This window comes from Sorex araneus, chromosome 11 (assembly GCF_027595985.1).
Source record: "Sorex araneus isolate mSorAra2 chromosome 11, mSorAra2.pri, whole genome shotgun sequence".
Lineage (NCBI taxonomy): Eukaryota > Metazoa > Chordata > Mammalia > Eulipotyphla > Soricidae > Sorex > Sorex araneus.
In genome coordinates this window covers 29,629,493-29,651,127 of record NC_073312.1, presented here as the reverse complement: position 1 = coordinate 29,651,127, position 21,635 = coordinate 29,629,493, and the positions used below count along the sequence as shown (strand labels likewise).

At 40.0% G+C, this 21,635-nt stretch overlaps 1 protein-coding gene across 6 annotated transcripts in view; it reads left to right on the top strand.

Annotated features, from left to right (window-relative positions):
• The window catches only part of LCOR (ligand dependent nuclear receptor corepressor), a 111,697-nt gene that overhangs the window by 484 nt on the left and 89,578 nt on the right, over positions 1 to 21,635 (top strand). For 3 of the 6 annotated variants that reach the window (XM_055118757.1, XM_055118755.1, XM_055118756.1), the window contains exon 2: positions 760 to 833. The exons of 2 other annotated variants lie outside the window; for them this stretch is intronic. Coding sequence is in view for 1 of the 4 variants with exons in the window: in XM_055118754.1 (XP_054974729.1) it covers positions 1,177 to 1,222 (46 nt within the window). In the remaining 3 variants the exon portion in view is untranslated. Of the gene's footprint in view, positions 1 to 759; positions 834 to 859; positions 1,223 to 21,635 lie in introns of those variants that run through there. One more of the 6 variants, XM_055118754.1, reaches the window with a different exon arrangement.

The window sequence follows — 21,635 nt, the reverse complement described above, 5'->3', positions numbered from 1 at the left end:
GGGGCGCGCCGCCGCCCGGCCCGCCGACGCGCGCGGAGGGTGGGAGGGTGTCGGGGGGCGTGCGGGGCCGCCCCTCACTCCGCGCCCCCAAGTCGTCCCTCCAACTCGCCGGCGCTTTCCCTCCCCTCCCCGCCTCTCCCTCGCCCACCCCTCCTCCTCCTCCTCCTCCTCCTCCTCCTCCTTCTCCTTCCCCCCCCCCCACCGCTCCTGCCCGACTCCGGGTCGCCCCTCCCCCACGCGCGGCGGTCGCGCGCGCGCCCCCGGCCCCGCGAGCACGCGCGGCGGGCGGGCGGGCGCCGGGCGCTCGGGCGTGTGCGAGGCGTGAGGTGGAGATGGGGGCGGAGGGAGCCGGAGCTGTCACAGGCCCCGGGTCCGCCTGACCGAGCCAAGTGGGGTGTCATGGCCGCGGGGGGCAGCGGCTGCACTTCCTCGGCGGGCGGCGGCGGCGGCCGGGGAGTTCATCCTCGACGCTCGGGTCGGTGTGTGTGTGTCTATTTGTGTTCGGGGTGTGCGCAGCGGGGAAGGAAGGGGGGTGGGAGCCGGAGCTGAGGGCTGGGGGTGGTGGTGGCGGGGGTGGGGGGGGTCGCTCTGCCGCCTCCTCAGCCCACCCCGCCCCGCGAGCCCGGGTCTTCTCGGGGGGCTTTTCTTCCCCGCGGGCTGGAGGGCGTGTGCACGGGGGCGCCCCGGGAGGGGCCGGGGGGCCGCGCTGCGCCTCCCTCTCACACTGTGTGTTTTGTCTTGTTTTTTTTCTCTCCCAAGGTCCCGTTTCCCTCTGTGCGGCGGCCGGCGGGACCATAAGGGCTTAACTCATATATTTAACCCCCCTCCAAAAAGTAAGTGGCCCGTGTGGTGTCTCCGCTCCGCCCGCCGCCCCCCGAGCCCCGGTGCGTCCCTGTGTGTGCCTGGCCGGCCCTTTCCAGCATTGTTATTTCCCCATCTTGGCTGCGGGGCTTGGCTGATGTGCGGGCCAAGGCGCTGCTCTCGTCGTCGTCGTCGTCGTCTCGGGTCCCCCACGCCCAGTCCTCCGGGAGGCCCCGCATCGCAGCCTCCCGCAGCAGCGCCTGGCGGGGAGCGCGGTCGGGAGCCCGGCGGTCCCCCACCGAATCTGGGCGATTCTGTGCGCTCGCTGGGGCCCCTCGTCCCCTCCTTCCCGACTGGGTTTCGTTGGAAGGAATTATGCAAATCCTGCTTTCTGGTGTCCATTCAGCGGCAATTTCATGCGGTGAGAAGTTCTCTTTGTTGTGCGAGGGGGAGAACAGACACTGATTTAATAGACATATCTGTCGGGGGGGAAGGGTGGAGGGGTGCGGAGAGGCGCAGTTTGGAAGAATTACAGCACTTGCTCCCTCGCTCCGCGTCTTTGTGTCGGAGCTCCCCGGCTTGACAGGAAGGTTCTGCCCTTTACCATGTCCCGCCAGGGATGTGCTCCGCGGTGGATGGGGAAGGGGGCGGGAGGGGGCGGAAAAGCAGAGCTCAAACTTTAAAGACGCGGGACACGGAGGTAAAGAATATCGAAGAAACCTCTCCGTTTCTGCCGGGCCTCATAGAACTGCAGATGCATGCGAATTAATTTAATTTTATTTTTTTAGGGAAATGAGACTCACATCCAAATCAACATAGGCAACAATGCTTATTACCTGATAACGCTTTGGTTGTCCAAAGGTTAAAAGTACGTTTTAAAGCATATGCTTGTGTAAATAATAAAGGCATGAATCATTTTTGGGGTGTAATTTGTCTTACGGGTAGATTTTTTTTTTCCCTCTGTGTCCAAGTCTTAGTTAGGTCTGCCCTTCAGGAATCTTTGGGTTTTCAGTTATCCATTGCTGTTTTGTTTGTGCTTGCTGTTACTCTTTCAAACCTATGGTGTGCTTGCAAAAATGGTAAAGCAACTTAAAGCACTCTTTGAATTATGTATTTGTAAGAGTTTATGGGTAGTAGGTCTAAGAAGGATGAAATAGTAAGTTTTCACAACTGAATTATTTAAAGTCCTGTAATTGCCTTGAATATTTTTTTTTAGTTCTTGTATTTGTACTTTTTTAAGTAGCACTTTTTTTTTTTTAAATTTTGGCGGTCACCCAGTCAATTATTATTTTTTCTTTCCCGTTTTTGTATTATGATCCTCTACATTTTAAAAGTTGTTGTTTTAGATGGATAGTTTTAGTGGGTTATTTACCTTATTCAAATTTTGTTGCCTTGAATCTTTGCCTTCTGCCTCAGGTGCTCCCCCTTTTTTTAAAATCCGTTTTGGCTAGTATTAGTGGTTTGTTGCTTCTTGCAGACAAGATTTTTTTAAAAATAAGCTCTGTAAATTTCTGAATTGAATATTAAAATTTACATTTATTCATCTCTAAGAATTTTAATTTGATGATTGACTTTCCCACACCATACTTCTAACTTCAAATTTCAGTTTTAAAAGTAGAAAGGTTCCAAATTTCCAAAGTGGTAAAGTTCAGGAGATACTTAGAGTCCAGAGTGCAGAGTAGTAGGTATTTTAATCTGAGCAGTAATATATTTGATAGCCTCCCAACTGAAGTCAATTGGTTCTTTTTTCTTATCATGTGTAATTTTCTTCTTTAAGGAGGATACTTCTAAATAAATTATTGTAGTGTTAATTTCAAAAGCCTGGCAATGATCTTTCAACAATCCAAAAGGCAACTGTGTTGGTAACTAGCAGATGTAATACTTCAGTATATTTTAGTGGGATTGGTTCTCAGCAGTTAATTAATTTTGTATTTGATTCTGTTGAACGATGTGTATTTAAAGGTCTTTTGGTTTCTAACTGATATTTGTAGCAGTTTTTGTGATTTTAAAGTAAATTCTCATTTCTAAGATCTAATCCCCCTCCACATTTGTGGGGGATGGGAGTGATAGAAAGATGGGTGGAGGTGTTTATGCTTCTGTCATTAGGTTTTAGTTGAATTTGGCCATTGGTAGCAGGGTCAGGTGGTGATTATGATCAAGATGGATATTTGGTAACCAGGTGAAAATTGAGGTGTCCTCTGGGACTGGGATGATCAGTTCAGATTTGAAGAGGTTCACTGCTGCGCTGTGGTGTAGAGCCTGTTGCTCCTCACCTTTGGTCTGTTTTCAAAAGCTCTTCCAAACGGGGAGAAAGTTGTGATTTCTGTTTAGTTCTAGTTCTTGCTATATGTTAAGCTGATAAAGCATGGAATGAGTCTCTTTGAGTAACTTAAGAGAGTTATTTCAGATTGTACTCAAATTCCCTCAGCTTTGCTTGTAACTGGAGCTAGCAATTCTAGGAAACCTAAATACTTTTTGTTACTGCTAATGTTACTTAGGGTGGTGGCCTGGAATTTGTTCCAAAGTGAGAATTAGGTATTAAGAGTCTATGGGAATATAGGTGTCGTTTCTGACTACGTGTCTGATCACTTGGGTATTTGTATCAGTGCTGTTTTTAGGAGTGAAAGGTAGGAAAGTTAGATGAGTATATCATTTAAGTGTTTATTAAGCATCGACTTTGTACCTAGCACTCTGGGCAAAGATATTGGGGAAGCTGCCCTAACTTGTACAAGCTCCGTCCTTTGATAAGTATGCAGTATGTTCGATTAATGAATAAGGCAAAATGATGCATGAGAAGTAAATGAGCAAAAATGGAAAAGGACAATGAATAAATGAACAAGAGTATGAGAGGACAATGAGCTATTGAATCCTATAGGCAACTTCTAGGTGATAAGCTTACAAAAATAGACTACAGTTTTTTGTTTGTTTTTTGGGGGTAGGGTGGGGACTACATCCAGCAAAGCTCATGGCCTGCTCCTGAACCCATTATGTGCAAGGAAAGCATCCTACCTGCTATTCTATATCTCTGGCCCCCAATATAGTTTTCTTGATGTGTTTTTAAAAAATAAGGTCAACTTGGGGTTGCTAAAGCATTCCTCATCTCTAGGGAAGAATGTTTCCTTTACTTAAGGATTCCATCTTGGAACTCTAATGACAGATTGTGTTTTTAAAATTATCTTAATAGGGACAATTTTGTCTCTTATCAAATCATTTGGAGGCTGTCTGTTTCACTGTACAGAGTATTTTTGGAATTGCCTAAAAGTGGTGGCATATTTTTTGGATACCATCAGTACTGGCACATTTTCATCTCAAGAAGTCAGATTTGGTATTTGGGAATAGTCAAAAGTATTTTTGTTGGTAATCAAAGGCAATATAAAAGAATGAGACTGGTTTTCTTTTCTGGTTTGCAAACTGTCTTTGAAAGCTTAGTAAAGGGGATTGCTTTGTTTTGATGTGCTTTTGGAACATCTTTTGATTCTTATTTCTATGTGCCATTTCTGAATGGAATTTGGGTGTAGGATGAGAGTAAACAAAGCTGTTACTTTTTGTAGTTTCAAGTTCAAAACTTTACTGCCCTCCAAATTATCTTCTATTACAAATACATATAGTTAAACTTTAATACACTTTCATACTGCTTTTGGAATAATTCTGGTGTGAGCTACTAGCTCATTTTATTGATTGGAGTGCATGAAGTATGAATTCCAAGGATTCATACATTAAAGTTTTAAAAATTTGAAGTAAAGAGTGGCGACAGGTAAGTAGTACCTTGGGTAAAAGTGCGTGCATGTGGCTGACCTGGATTCAAACCCCAGCACCACATATGGTCCTCTGAGCAGTTAGGAATGATCATTATTGTAGAGCCAGGAGTAAGCTCTGAAGGTGTAGTCTCTCAGAGAAGGACCAATATTTGAAATAGAACTTAGTCATAAAATTCACTTTGTTAGGAGCACACCCTACTGTGCTCAGACTTGGGGCTTGCTGCTGGCTCTACTTAGGTGATCATATGTAGTGGTGGGGGTCCAAGAGGGATTGGTTACATACAGGCAAGCACCTCAACCCCTGTAATATCTGGCCCAAAGTTTTTCTTGCAGTCTCTAGTTATATTAAAAATAATATATTTACAAGATTATACAAACATCAACATCTAATTCCAGGACATTTTTATTACCCAAAAAAGAACTCTCATACTCACCAGCAGTCATTTCCCATTCCTGCTGTGACCCAGCCCTTGGCAACCACTAACCTACTTTCTGTTTCTATGGATTTGCTTGTTCTGGATATTTCATATAATTGTAAACATACAGTATGTGACCTTTGTGACTGGCTTCTTAGTAGGTTTTGAAGAGTCTTTTCATACATCAGTACTATATTGCTTTTTGTGGCTCAGTAATGTAGTGCAAAATGTTGTATAGACATAATACATTTTTCTAACCATTCATTTGACAGACATTGGTGCTGTTGCTGCATTTTACCATTGCTGCAGTTCTGCATCTGTGAACATTAGTAGCATTATTTGTGTGGATATGTGCTTTTGATTTCTTTCTGGATTGTACTTAAGAGTAGAATTGCCAGATCACATGATAACTAAGGTGTTTTTTTTTTTTTTTTTGCGGGGAGGGGGGGTAGTGGTCACCCTGGGCAGCTTTCAGACTACTCTCAGTTGGTGCTCAGGGTTGCTCCAGTATTAGGGATTGAATCTAGGCATCCAGTATGCAAACATGTGCGCTATCTTCCCATACTTCCACCAGCAATGTTTGGAGGTTTCAGTTGTCTCACACTTTACCAATCCTTATTGTTGTCTTTTTGATTATAAGGTCTTAAGTTGTAGGTATGAAATGATTCTAATGGTTTTGATTTATACTTCCCTTATGACACCTGTATGTTGAATATCTTTTCATGTGCTTGTTCGCCTTTGGAGATATACCTATTTAGATGTCTTGCTCGTTATTTCTTTTTATTGTTGTAAGAATATATAATCTGGATACTGGACCCATGTCCAGTATATGATTTACACTTATATGTAAATCATATACTATATATATGATTATATTATAATCATATAAATTATAAATCATATAATCATATAAATCATATAAATTTAAAATCATAACCTTAATTTAAGTATAATTACAGATCAGATGATAAATTGCTGCATACCCTGTTAAAGAGTAATGGATATTGTACTGAAAGGATTGGAATGAAATATGATTACTAAAGAGAGTCTTCCTTAAATGAATTATTTAGATTGTCAGGAGCTGGGAGAATGGCTCAAAGGTTTGGCCTTTAGCACCACCTGAAGTGCCCCCCCTATTTTTTTATTACTTGACTGTTGTGTTAGAACACATATATACATACCTCGTTTATTTTGTTTCTATTTTAATTAAATTTTTCTTTCATTTTTGTTCTTGGGCCACACCCAGACATGCTATGGGCTAATTCCTGGCTCTGAGCTCAGAGATTACTCCTAGGCAGGCTCAGAGCACCATATGGGGTGCCAGGGATTGAACCCTAGGTCAGTAGTGTTCAAGGCAAGGGCCCTTCCCACTGTACTATCATTCTGGGCACTGTATTTACTTTGATATTAAAATCATCTCAGTTCCTGCATTACTGGAGGGAAGGTTACTATATGAAGTTCACATTCTTAGAATTTCTTTTGTGCCTAAGTTTTAGAAAGTAAATAATAATGTTTTGGATAGAAATTCCTTTAGTCTGTATCTAGACCTGTAACAGGTATTTTGTCTGGATCTATTGTTTCTAAGTTTGAATAGTGAGAGAAGTCTATAGTAAGTAATATGAAATTAATATAACTATTTTTGCTTGTGTTTTACAAAACTTAATATTTGATAGATTATATTTACAGTAAATTATTGCTTTATTTATTGTGTTGGGGCTTCACATATGCAAGACCAGTGCTTTACTCCTGAGTTACACCCCTAGTCCTGTATCATTTACTTTCTTTATTGTCTTTCTCAGAAATGTAGGAAGATAAAGATTGTTTAAAAAGTATACAGAAGCAGTTGTCAGTAGGGAAATATTGAGTAATAACACTTGTTAAAGTAGTCAGGGAATTTCCTGGAGCATAAATACTTTTCTCCCATCCACAAAAGTAGTTCTTTTTCATGTTTGAAATACTTAACCTCTCATAAGAGTAAAACACAGAACTGAAGAATCTTTGTAGAAGCATACTTTTAATATAATTTTTCCAATTGCTGCCTGACATCATTTAATAATTTTCTGTCAGGTAATAATGATACACATTATTGCCCAGTACACTGGGGATGTGACTCAGCAGGAGAACATATCCCTGGTACCACAAAAACAAGTAAAGGATTAAAACCTTTGGATTAGAAGCTTGAATTTTCATTCTCATTGGCAATTCTATATAGTCAATTGATCTGATCTCAAGATTAGTTTTTTTTTTTGCTTTTGGGCCACACACTCTTGATACTCTGGGCTTACTCCTGCCTCTGTGCTCTGGGTTCACTCTTGATGGTAAACCATACAGGGAACCATATCAGGTACTCTGGTCTGGTCCAAATGGGTTGACTGCAAGACAAGAAGTGTCTTTTGCCCCATACTATTGCTCTGGCCCTAGCTTAGGTTTGTTTTTTTTTTTAAGGTAAAATACTATAATTTATTCTTAGTTATCATAGTTCAGGTAATAGGATTACATTAGTGTTTGTTTATTGTATTGATGTACAAAGTTGCTGCATGCCACCACCAAGGAAGTCTCTGTGACCCTCCACCTGTCTTCTATGTCACCTCTAGTTCAGTCTCATCATCTTCTGTTCCCTCCTACTATTTGTTAATGGGCAGGAATGAATTAGTGCATACTGTTTCCTTCTTTAGCCACCACCACTCTGTGCTCTGTATCCTCCACTTATGCTCCTCTATTACTTCCTGTCAGTCTCATTGTTCATTCTATTTCTTTCCCCCCAAACATGGCACTATCTGGTTTGTGACAAATTTAGTATCTGAGGTTTATTTTCGATTACTGTTATCCAATATCCCTGATTTGTTTCTTTAGTTACTATAGGTGACTAAGATAATCCTTTATTTGTCCTATGTCTGGCTTATTTTATTTGCATGGCAACTTCCAGTTCTGTCCAGCTTGCTATGAACTGCATTAATTTTTTGTGGCTGCATAGTATTCCATTATATATATATATATATCACAGCATTTTTTTTTAAATTCATCTGTTGTTGGACATCTGGATTATTTTCATACCCTTGCTATTGTACTAAGTGCTTGGTTAGCTTAGATTTTTTTTCTTTAAAATTTAAAAAAAAATTTTAAGCACTGTGATTTATAATACTGTTAATGGTAGGATTTCATGCATATAGTATTCCAATCTCACTGTCCCTCTAGTGACCTCTTTCCTCCGCCATTGTCTGATTGTCATCTCTTCAATCTCCCTGCCTCCAATTAGCTTAGTCTTTATAAAATCATTTTTATTATTACCAGTGTATGATTCTCATTAACTGACTTTTTAAAGGTTTCAGAAGAGTAAAGACATATATAAAGGTGAAGGACAAATGAGTATTAAAAGATCTGCTAGGTACAATGACTAAGACACTTGTCTTGCATACTGCTGACCCCAGTTTGATCCCCAGCACCCTGTATGGTCCCCTGAGATCTTCCGGGAGTGCTCCCTAAGCACAGCCAGGAGGAAGTATGCCTTGCACCCAGCCCTCCCCCAAAGGGATCTGTTTGAGGAATATAATCTTGTTTGATAGAAGATAATCCCGAGTGTGTTGTATGTGTGTTGGGCCACATCTGACTCCAGAAAATGTGTGTATGGGGGTTACTCCTTAAGGTGCTGGGATTCAGATAGTTGAACTTTTAGACCTCCTTTTCTTCCTCCTCTTCACCTCTCCCTCTCATCATTTGCAGATTTAATTTTTATACACATTTACTGAATATTCTATTTTCTTTTGCTTTTATTTCTTTTAGATTAATGATTTGTCAAAGGAGGGATGCCAGAATTGATTATTTCTGTCAGCTAAAGGGAAAGGAATTTAAGAAGCCTGTCAATTAGGAAAACTTTAAGCATACACAAAAGAATAGTACAGAAAGAATAGTACAGTGATTACACAGTGATAACAAGTAGATGGCCATTGTTTCTTCCCACTGAATTAATCCCAGACATCAAATTCAGTATGAATCTTCATTTTTTTTTTAACAACTATAGTACGCTGCCCGTCCCACTTTTCCAGCACCACCAAGGATTTTGCAAACCTAAAAAACAGTATAGCTAAGTCTGAGAAAGACAAACTGTTGTGTTGTTTTGCTTATTCTTAAAAATCGCCATGTATTACACTTTTTTTTTTTTTTTGCTTTTTGGGTCACACCTGGCGATACACAGGGGTTACTCCTGGCTCTGCACTCAGGAATTACCCCTGGCCGTGCTCAGGGGACCATATGGGATGCTGGGATTTGAACCCGGGTCGGCCGCGTGCAAGGCAAACGCCCTACCCGCTGTGCTATCTCTCCAGCCCCCGTATTACACATTTAATATGTGTCGGTCAAGAACACTTTGATGTTAATATCAGTTTTACAGTTATGGTTTTTTTTTTGTTTTTTTTGGGTCACACCCAGCGATGCTCAGGGGTTACTCCTGGCTTTGCACTCAGGAACCACTCCTGGCGGTGCTTGGGGGTCCATATGGGATGCCGGGGATCGAACCCGGGTTGGCCGCGTGCAAGGCAGACGCCCTACCCACTGTGCTATCGCTCCGGCCCCTCAGTTTTACAGTTAGAAGAAACAATTTGGAAAGATTTAAAATTTCATTTATGGTCACCTCGCTAAAGATCTGGGATTATAATTCAGAAGCCTGTGATCTTTAATCTTAAATATTAAAGCATCTGCTCTAAAGCATGCACTTTTTTTTTAGACATTCCTATTTGGTTCCAATAAATTGCTCTTCACCCCCCCCTTTTATTTGTAACTGCTGATTGCATACTAGCTTTACATTAAACAATTTTAGTTTCTTTGCCTATGATCTTATAGACTGACATAATTACACTTTCAATTACCTGACTTAGAATCTATGACCTGTATTGCCCCTTCCTTTTAAGATTATAGTCCCGCTTGTCTTTTGCTTCCTTTAAAAAAAAAATCCTTACTATTAGGACTTATCTGGCACTATTTGTGCTACCCCTGGCTTGGTGCTTATATGGTGCTGGAACTAGAAATAGGACATCCTGCACACAAACCAAGTACTCCAGCCTGTTGCACTCTGTTCCCTTGTTTATTTCAGTTTCATCCGTGACATTCAGAACTAAATAGCTTTCTGAGTGGAATGATTTCACTAGCCTAGTTTCCCTCCAGATGTTGTTATACTGGCCTTTTTTACCATTGGTTAAGATTTGAGAATAGGTTTCAAAGAGGAAAAACAGCAAAAGATAGCCAAGTGATAATTGATTCTAGGCTTTAAACTTGCTAAACCTTGCATATGGTCCAGCCTAGCTCAGTGGGTCTTCAGTTAGTAACAAATGCCTTAGTAACAGTGTGTTTGCGCCTAGCCTTTTTTTCTAATCATATTCTTATAGAGACCTTAAGTTGGGATGGAGGGGGCATCGGGCAAAGCAAATTGAGATCAGGATTCATGATTTCTGGATTTTAGCCAAATACTTCTTCAGTTCTAAACCTGTCATAACTTAGATTTGGTGCAGTTGGCGATAACTATTTTAACATGTATCATAGACAGGGAAATTGCTGAGTAGCTTAATAACTGAGGAGGAGTGACTGGGCAAATTTTAAAAACCACATACTATTTTGGTAATTCACTGGTCTTAGACAAAATGTTTCTTTAATACATATGGGAAGATGTATGCAAAAATTTCTAGAGATTAAAAATAAACTGGGAATAAGTGAGGGGAACAAATCTATGTCCTTATGTTGAGACATAGTTTTTCTAATCTCCCCCACCCCTTCCCAGTGCTTGGGGCCCAGGGATCACTCCCTGTGTTACTTTGCCACTTGGGTCAGATGGTTCAATGCAAGTACCTGAGAATGCAGTGCTGCTCAGACCCTGTGGTGCCAAGAACCGCCAGGCAATCTGGCAGTGCTTAGGGACTTTGTGGCTACACTCAGAAGTGCTCTGCAGAGTCATGCAGTGCAGCCACACCCCACCAACTGTGACCCACTTCCTGCCCCTAAACATGGCTTTTTAAGATACATTTAATTTCTGTATACCAGTGTAAGCACTGAGTCTCAGATGTGATCAGTTATATAAATAATTTTCATTCACTAGTAAGGAACCTTAAGTTTAACCCATATAAATGGATATGAACTCATCTGATCTCAGTAAAATGGTACTTTATTGATGGACATTAAAAAGCCAATGAGTCTTTGGGAATAGTTACTGAAAAATATTTAGGCTGGTCAGTTTTGTGTGAGTAAGCTAGCTAATGCATATTTTTAAAATGAGAATGTATTGGGGCTGGAGTGATAGCACAGCGGGTAGGGCGTTTGCCTTGCACGCGGCCGACCCGGGTTCGAATCCCAGCATCCCATATGGTCCCCTGAGCACCGCCAGGGGTAATTCCTGAGTGCATGAGCCAGGAGTGATCCCTGTGCATTGCCAGGTGTGACCCAAAAAGCAAAAAAAAAAAATAAATAAATAAATAAATAAATAAAATGAGAATGTATTGACTATTTAATGGTCAGTGTATTAAAATTTGTCACTTACCTATTGAAAACACTACAGTTGGCTTTAATATTTTTTTTTTTTGACCACACTGGATAGAATTTGGGGACTGCTATAGCTCAATGCTCAGGGGTCTATTAACAGTGCTAAGGGGTTACTCCTGGCTTTGCATTCAGGAATCACTCCTGGTAGGCTTGTGGGATCATATCAAGATAAACATAATGAGGTAAGTATGGATTAGTTTCCCAAATACTTTAGTATTAGAGTTTTGCTGTATCACTTTAAAAGAAAAATAAGTAGGGACCAAATAAATAGTCCAGGAGGTAAGGTACTCACCTTGCATGTGATCCACCCTGATTCAAGTCCCCAGGACCACATACGGTTGTCCCCTGAGCACCCCCAGGAGTGATAACTGTTGAGTACAGTGAGGTGTGACTCCTCAGAAGTAACAAAAAAGGAAGCAGAAATTAGAGACACTTTTTCAGGTGTCTATGTGTGATAATGTCTGCTATGATCATTTTGCTAAAACAAATCACCTGATAGAACCCGTAGTCGTAGTAAGAAGAAATTATAAAGTTACATGGCAAAGGGCTGGATTCAGTAGAGGGCTGGAAAATTGTGGTCATTTTCAGTTTACCTTAGAATTCATTTAAAAAAAATTGAGCAACTATCATTTATAATTTTTACAGTTATTGGTAGAGATTCAGTCATCAGCATTCCAATACCAAACCCACCACATAGTGCTCATTTCCCTCCACCCTTGTCTCAGAGTTCTTGCTGAAACACTCCTTCCCACCTCCTGCCTCAGCCCTCCACTTCTCTATCTCCTGTTTCACTGCTCTGGTAAGTTCATTCTGTAGACCACAGCCTAGATTCTGTTGCATTGGGCCATTTGTTGTCCCCATACTGAGGTTTCTTTCTTTTTTTTTTTAATATTCCATATATGAGAGAGAGATATTATTCTGTGTCTCCCTCTCCTTTTGGCTGACTTCATTCAGCATGATACTCATCCAGATTCATCCATGCAGCAGAAAATTGCATGATTTCTACCTTAAAGCTGAGAAATACTTCATTATGTATATGTACCATAGTTTATCCAGTCATTGGTTCTTGGATATTTGGGTTGTTTTTAGATTTCGGCTATTATAACTACTACTTTCGCTGTAGTGTACATAAATAAGAAAGCAAATGTCCTTCCTTCCTCCCTCCCTCTCTCCCTGCTCTAAGCTCAGGGATCACTTCTGGCAGGCTTGACGCGTTATGTGGGAGGTGCCAGGAAAGGAACCCTGGTTAGATAATGTGCAAGGCAAATGCCCTATCTCTACAACCCTACAAATGTGTTGTCTGACTATAGTTTTGAACCTTTGGGGCAGGTGCCCAGAAGTGAGATTGCGGGGTCATATGGAAGCTCAGTTTTTCGTTTTTTAGACAAGTGTTCGTATTTTTGAGAAAGGTTGAACCAGTTGACATTTCTGCTAACTAGATGAGGGTTTAAAAGGATCCATTTTTATTTTATTTTTATTTTTGGTGGGGAGATAATGGACCATATCCAGTGGTGATCTCTAGACTATTATTTAGGTTGGTATTGGTGATGGGGTGTCATTTTCAGTGGTGGTGCTCAGGGGACCATTCAGTGCCAGGGATTAAAGCCAGAGGCTTTTACTCTGCCCCTTGTGTTATTTTCCTGGGCCCAGTTTTTATTTCTTTACGTTAGTATTCAATAGAATATTATTAATTATGCACATACATGTACCTAACTTTTTTCTCATGTAATTTGTATATACAACCTTCAGTAGTGTATCCTTTTTAGATGAAGAAACAGTTGTAATAATTCACAAATCTAGGCTGACTTTAGTAGATCTTAATCTCGTAAATTACATCTTTAATTCCCCCCACTGTGTTCTTCCTTATTTTGGGGGAAAAAGTACTTGTACTTCTGTACAAGTTATCTATTTCTTGACATCCAAGTCTCTTCCCTTCTCTTTTAGGAGTAGCACTTGGTTTCCTTTAGGGGGCCATCTTTTCAAATATTCTTGTTCCTCACGCTTTGGATGAGCTGGATTTCTCTGACTGATGCCTAACCATTGGTCAGAGTAGGAGGCTGATTGGTTGAGTTCTTGGAAAAGAGATATCTTTTTTTCCCCCTGGGATAGGTCAGCAAGTAGTGTCTACAAAAGGGAAGTAGTTCCTGTGTAGGGAAAGTCTGTCTGTGACTGAAGCTATGCGTGTCTGTGTGAGATGACCAGCAATGATGGGGGAGAAAATACTGCCCAAACTAGAAAAGACTGAATCCAGCTGTGCATGCAAGGATCTCCAAAATTCCATTAGCTTTCCATTTCTTCCCCAGACCCGTTTCGATTATTGTTGTTTTTTAATCACTTGTGTCCAGAAGCCCTGATTGCTTTACACTGTTTTTTAAGTGCTAGAAATATTATTCCTCTGGAGGGTAAGAAAATGAATAACTTAAAAGGCAAATAATGGGGTATGTGGAAGTGGTCATTATATACTGGTGGAGGGAAGCAGGTACTTTGATGATGGATGTGTTGTTGGAATGATATATCCATGAAAAGTATGATTATAGTATTGTAATAATCACTTAGTAAAAATCACTTAAAAATAAGATGAAAGTCAAAAGTGAAAAAAAAGGGGGGCTTTAATGAAATGGGGAGAAATAATTTGACTACTAGAAAGTAAAATTAAGGGTAGGAAGATATCCTGAAATTTTTTTTTTGGGGGGGAGCATTTGCACTTTATTTTATTTTTAATTTTTTTTATTATAGCACTGTTATTTACCAAGTTGCGCATAATACAGTTTTTTCAAGCATTAAATGTTTTTATACCAATCCCAACACTAAACCCACCATCATCATGACCTTCCCTTCACCATTGTCCCCAGTTTTCCCACCCACCATCCCAGCCTGCCCCCTTGCAGGCTCAAACAAATTTATTTCATATTGTTTTTTTACAACACAAAGCCAAATGGAATTATTAAAATTTATGTCACTAAGAGTGAATTTGTGATAATAGTTATGTCTCACAATGATGTTACTAAAAATCATTGAGAATTACAAATGCCAGTTATTGCTAGTTGAGTCATCTGTTTTTGTTTAGGCTCATCGAGCTTAGCGGGCTTCTGTGCCGCTTTCCCACCAGATTTTCTGTGATCCTACTGGGCTGACAATACTATGAAATTTTCTTCTTCTTCTTCTTCTTTTTTTAATTGAACAGAGATGCACAGTTACAAAGTTTTTCATGATTGGGTTTCAGTCATACAGTGTTCCAACATTTGTACTTTCACCAGTGCACATTTCCCACCACCAGTATTCCCAGTCACCATGCCCTCTCCCCCATGGTAAGCACTGTCCCCCTTTCTCACCCTCTGTTTTTTTATTGCAAATTCAGAAACTTAAGTTAGAAATGTCCTTTTGTAAGTTTTTACATCACAGTAAAGGTAATGTTAAGAGTCTGATGCCACCAGGAATATTTTATTTCTCTCTCCAAGTCTTTTTTTTCTTTCTTAAAAAAATTTCTTTTGTATTTTTTTTTTTTATAGTGGTCTCCCCATTGGACTCTCTATATATCCTACCAGTGCTTGGTAGTGTCAGTTGAAGGTTATAGGTCTAGGGGTTGAACCCAGCATCCTACCATGCAAGACATGCACTCCACCCATTTGAGCTTGGGAGTCATTGGGAGTCATCAGGGCCATATATGGTTGTGCAGGAAATCTGGGGTGTTGTGAAGAAGAGAGTGATTGAACTCAGGACTTCTAACATGCTGGGCATTTCTACCACTTGAGCTATCTTTTCAATTCCAGACCTGATTTTTTTTTGGGGTTGGGGGTTTAGGGGTACCTGGTGATGCTCAGGGGTAACTTCTGGCTCTGCATTTAGGAGCAACTCCTGGATGTCTCTGGGAACCATATAAAAATGCTGTAGATCAAACCTGGGTTGACTGAGTACAAGGCCCAATAGTGATATACTTCTTGGGCCCTGCAGTACTGGTGATTCCTGGTCTACCCTATTCGTTCTAGAGCTGCTCCTGGAGATGCTCAGGGGACCATGTGGTTCTGGGAATTGATTCTGGTTTGGGGCACCTAGCATGTACTTGAAGCCCTATATTACTTTCCGACCCCCATTTATAAGTATTTCCAGTAGTGGTACATTTTATAACTTAAGTGATACTTTGTCCATTCAAAAGTCAAAATAATGTCTTTGCCTTGTAAACATTTTTCATTTTTCTTAGATATTTTGTTTTGTTTTGTTTTTGCTTTTGGCCACACCTGGCAGTGCTTAGGGCTGACTCCTGGTTCTGTGTTCGAGGATCACTTCTGTCTGGCAGGGCTTAGGGAACCGTATGGAGTGCCAAGAATTGAACCTGGGCCAGCACTTTGCAGTGCAAGCACCCTGCCTGCTAGTCCCAGTTTCCCTCCTACCCATCATCTGGTTCTGTGACAGAATTTTTTTTTTTAAGTTTTAGGTACTGTTGTTTAATGGATTTCTTAATCAGTGACATCAATCTCTACTTTTCGAACAGTTGCTGCTTTTGTTGTTGAACCACTGTCCAGTGGTGCTTAGGGCCTTCTCCTGACTTTGTGTTTAAGGGTCACTCCTGGTGGTACTTCAGGAGACTATATACTGTGCTGGCATCAAACCATGAGTCACTGCTCTGACCCCTGAACTGCATTTATATTTATTAGGCCAAATGTCCTGAGGATTTATTCTTTTTTTTTTTTTTTTTTTTTTGGTTTTTGGGTCACACCTGGCGATGCACAGGGGTTACTCCTGGCTCTTCACTCAGGAATTACCCCTGGCGGTGCTCAGGGGACCCTATGGGATGCTGGGATTCGAACCCGGGTCGGCCGCGTGCAAGGCAAACGCCCTACCCGCTGTGCTATCGCTCCAGCCCCAGGATTTATTCTTGATGCTGGGATATAGTGATGTGCATAGCATTGTTCTTGTTTGTGTGACACTTTGGAGTTTAGTGGGAGATACAAGGAGTGTTAATAATATAACTCCACAGTGAGATAAGAACTCAGAAAGGAGACATGGAGACATTGATTTGTCTCTCTCATTGTGTTTATAGTAGTGGGTAGAATAGAGTAATAGAAATTCAGAAGAATTTTTTTTAATTTCATTTGAGAGGTGAAAAATGAATGAGTTCATTTTAATTAGGGGAAGGAAAAAGAAGAGTAGGCAGTGGAATGAATTCTTCCAGAGTATCAGAAGACAGAAAACATACAAAGACCTTAGTTTTCCTCTTTAGAATTCTGCTACATATATAAATTATGCATGTATGAATATATTTCATATGTATATATTTTTATATGTACTTTTTAACTAGACTCTTTTGCTATAATATATTCTTTGATTTTTTTTTAATTAGGAAACTTGATATAAATGTAGATAGGCAGAGAGGAGAATACTGGATGAATTATTTATTAAAATGTTATTGGAAGAAAAGACAGTCTACTCCGGCACTGTATATTTCTGTGAATTGACAGAAGTGAAATCACTTCTATTGGGGAATCATGAAGACATTCTTTGTTAGTAACTCATTCTTTGTTAGTAACTCCCTGCAACTCTCTTCTCTAACTTCAAATAGGAGGGCTTTTTCTTCTCACCACCTTTCAACTGAGATAGAATTAAAATGTGAGATTTTTATACCTTTTGTGTGCATCCCTATGGACTTTGGTTTCTAGAGATTCAGGACATTTCCAGTCTCTAGAAAGTTTACTCATCTCTTTTTCCAGCCAATTGCCTACCACCATTGTAACTGTTTTCTGTCACCATAAATTAGTTTTGCCTGCTCTGGATTTCATATGAATGGACTCATACAGCATATACTCTTATGCCTGACTTCTTATGGCCAAACACAGTGTTTGTGTGTTGTTAAATTAATAATTCATTCCTTACATAAAGTGAATTCATTGATATGTAATTTATAAAGGTTGCAATTCACCTATTTAAGTGTATAATTGAATCATTTTAAGGTACTTGATTAGAATTGTGCAAACCTTACCACAGTTGGATTTTAGAACATTTTCTTCATTGCCATCATTATATTAATTTACAGATGAGAACCCCTATCTATTAGCACTCAGTCATTCCTTTTCCTTGTCTCCTCCCCTTTTGTCTCCCCAGCCATAGATATTAATAAACTTTGTCATTCTAGATTTCCCTTTTCTGGATATAAGTTCATTATTTTTTCTTTTTCTTTGTTTTTTTCTTTTTGGTCCACATCTGGCTGTGCACAGGGCTTACTCCTAGCTTTGTACTCAGGGATCACTTATGGCAGGCCTCAGTGGACCATATGCAGTTCTGAGGGTTGAACCCACATTATTCGCATGCAGGAAAAAATGCCTGACCTGGTAGACTGTTTTGACATAATTAAAAGTTTCATAGACTTTGACTTCTATCATGAGAGGGAAAGATTGAAGTAGTAAAATAAAACTCAACCATAATTGTAAAATCTCTAGGAATTGCCATATTACAGCTATCAAGTTACAACAGATTTGTCATACATTGCCAACTCACAGCACTTAAGATTTCGGACATTCAACTTACTTCAAGTCTATTTTTTATTTTTTTTTGGCTTGGTTTGATTTTGCTTTTGGGCTGCACCTACCAGTGCTTAAGGAACCATTTGGGTTGCTGGGGATTAAACTCAGGTAGGCAAGCACCCTGTGGACTGTATTATCTCTCCAGTCCTTTTTCTAGCTTTTTCAGTTCTGAAAAATAAGTAGCACTGTAGCATTGTTTTCCCATTGTTCATTGATTTGCTTGATCGGGCACCAATATCTCCATTGTGAGACTTGTTGTTACTGTTTTGGCATATCGAATACGCCACGGGTAGCTTGCCAGGCTCTGTCGTGTGGGTGGATACTCTGAGTAGCTTGCCTTGCTCTTCCAGAGGGACAGAGGAATCGAATTCGGGTCGGCCATGTGCAAGGCAAACACCCTACCAGTTGTGCTATCGCTCCAGTCTTAAAAAAGTACTTTTTAAAATTTTATTTACTTAAATGCTAAATGCAGGGATAAGTAACTATTGCTTTGTATTAGAGATAGTAATCTCCAGTGCTCTTCTGACCAGAAGTGTCATTATTCCTTTATTCCTATTATTGACTTTTAAAAACAGTTATTATTTCCCCTGTTACCATCATTTCTTCTTTCTTCTGAAGTTATTCTGTTTAAAGTCTTAATCAGTATTTCCAGAGTTGCAAGTAGATCCAGAGAGGGTAGTAACCTCTCTTGAAAACTGTTAGCTTGCTTAAAGAAGTTAGATCTCCAGAAGGGCAGTAAGGTTCTTGCCCTCCTCCCTCACCTCCCCGAAAAGGAGGCAGTTTACCAAATAAGTTTGGAAACTTCTGGTTTAGTTGTTCATGAATTTAACAATTTGGTGAAATTGGACTAGATATAGATAACTAAGTATGGTAGTGATCCACACTCAAATGAGAAGTGCTGTGAATTGCTTAATAAGTCCCAGAATGGTAAACAAACCTTTGCAGCTGATAGCATTTGCTCATTGAAATGTCCTTCATAGGTTTGGTAATAATTTGGTTTCTTTAAGCTGTATTGTGTCTGTGAAATACTTACACCACATTGAGCAGTTTTGAACCAATATCTGGAGCACTGCAGCTGCCTTAAAGCAAGTGAAATGAGGCCATGTTTTCAAACCAATGCATCATACTCATTGGAATACATAGGATAGCATGCCTGGGAGTCTTAATGAAATACTAGTTTGATTAATCTTTCTAGACTGTCAGTTTTGTGCCATAGCTAATCATTTTTAAAGATAAAACAAGGCTATAATAGTAGGATATAAAATGTGATGAATTTCTGGTATAAAATGAGCTGCTAAAATTACTTGTGCTTATACTGACTGCTATAGTCAGAGTCAGTAGTATGTACTGTTTTTTTACTTTTTCATGATGAAAAAATGCATCATTTTTGAGAACAATGAGATACCATCTCACACAAGTGAGACTGACATTCATCACAAAGAAAAAAACCAACCGTTGTTGGAATGGATGTGGGAAAAAAGGACACTCAATTGCTGTTGGTGAGAATGTTGACTGATAGTCTTTTTGGGAAACAGTATAGACATCTTTAAAAAAAAACTAGGGCTTGAGCTTTCATATGATCCAGCAATTCCACCTTTGGGCTACCCCAACGGTACAAAATTTCAATTCAGTAGATAACTGCATTCCTATGTTTATGCAGTACTGTTCACAATAGTCCAAATCTGGAAGCAACCCAAGTGTCCAAGAACAGATAACTGGATATAGAAACTGTCGGACACACGTGTGTGCGTGTGTGTGTGTGTGTGTGTGTGTGTGTGTATGGACTGGTATTCAGCAGTAAGAAAAGTAAAAGTACACACACGAGTGGAGGATGTGCTGCTAGGATGAGTTCCTGTGAATTCCTATCAACCGTTTTTAAACTACATACCCAGAATTAATTTTTTAAAAAAAATATTCATGGGTTGGGGCTGGAGCGATAGCACAGCGGGTAGGGCATTTGCCTTGCACGCGGCCGACCCGGTTTCAAATCCCAGCATCCCATATGGTCCCCTGAGCATGGCCAGGGGTAATTCCTGAGTGCAGAGCCAGGAGTGACCCCTGAGCATCGCTGGGTGTGACCCAAAAAGCAAAATATATATATATATATTTGGTTTTGGGGGTATGGTCAAAGCATCTGCCTTGCTATATGAGATCCCTGGCTAAATTTCCTGGCATAGGGAATTGGAGTGGGAATAGGGGACCAGAGTAATATCACAGATAACAGATTGAAAACACTGTATAGTCCAGGCAAATGGTAATTGTACCAGGTAATTGGTACTGGTAGTACCAGTTGGTACTGGTTTTACCAGTTTTAACTGGTACTTAGACCAGTTAGGAACATATTTTTGGGACGTAAATAGGTTGGTTGGAATTGGTAAATTTAATATAATTTCCTTACGGATTCATATTGGGGGGAGAATGTAAGATCTCTAAGATTTGGATCCAAACAATTGAAAGTGCTTGTGGATTTTTCTTTAACCAAGATGGGGAAGACTGGAGCATGTTTGGTGGAGAAAATAAAGATTGAATTTTGAATATCTTCAAAATCAGTATAACAGCACTATATTTGTATTTTCTTATGGATATAGCACTGCTAAAAACAAGCTACCAAATATAAGAGAGCTGCTGAGAACATCTTTCATTGTCCTAACATTGTTTACTAATTGAATCTCACTTCATTAGCATGGTGCTTTTGTATATTCTTTTCGTAGCTGATGTGCATACATAGAGCTTAGTGTAACAGATACTGATCTCATTTTTCAGCTACTAATTCATTTCATACTCGCAAAAACTTTAATATGTTATTTTACAGATGAGGCACTTAGAAAATGAGGAATTTTTCCAAGGTCAACTTGTAGAAAAGGTAGAATTAAGAGTTATAACCACACAGTATGGTTCCATAGTCTGTTCTGAATCATTGTATGTGTAGTGTGCAGCCTTCCTTTTTTGATTTTTTTCATGATTGTAACATATAATAAAATTATAGTCCTGAATGGGCGTGAAGATTCAAATCAAAACCGGACGCTTATCTTGGCTATCAGTGCTAGAGATTGTTGCTAATGGGTGTTAACGTAGTTTTTAAAGTCATGGTCGGTTACATAATGTAAAGCAGCTAAAATAAGGTAAGCCTGTGAAACCACAAGTGCTGATGCAAAACTCTTACAAATTGTATTTCAAGGTGCACTAAATATACACAAGTTTTTCAAAACTTCATCTTTATATAATCTGTCTGCATGTATGGTGCCATATTGGTTGGGGCTGGGGGGGGTGAGAGAATATACAGTGAGTAAGGCACTTGCTTTGTATGTGGCTGTCTGGGATTCCATCTCCTGTAGCACACGCACGCACGCACGCACACACACACACACACACACACGCAGTGTATTGGTTTGAATTTGTGAACAGATGGTATTTTGGTTGCTTCATATATTTTTCTATTTAATAATTTAATAATTGCCCAGTTGCTGGACTGTTTACTATTGAAAACCATTAGGTTGGTTAGTTTTTTTGCAGTCGGGTATTGATTGGTTTTATTCTATTTGTCTTAAACTGTTACTGTCCCAAACGCCACTGAGGTTTCCTCTTTCATAAATCCAAGTGATGTTTATATCTGTTAGTTTGAA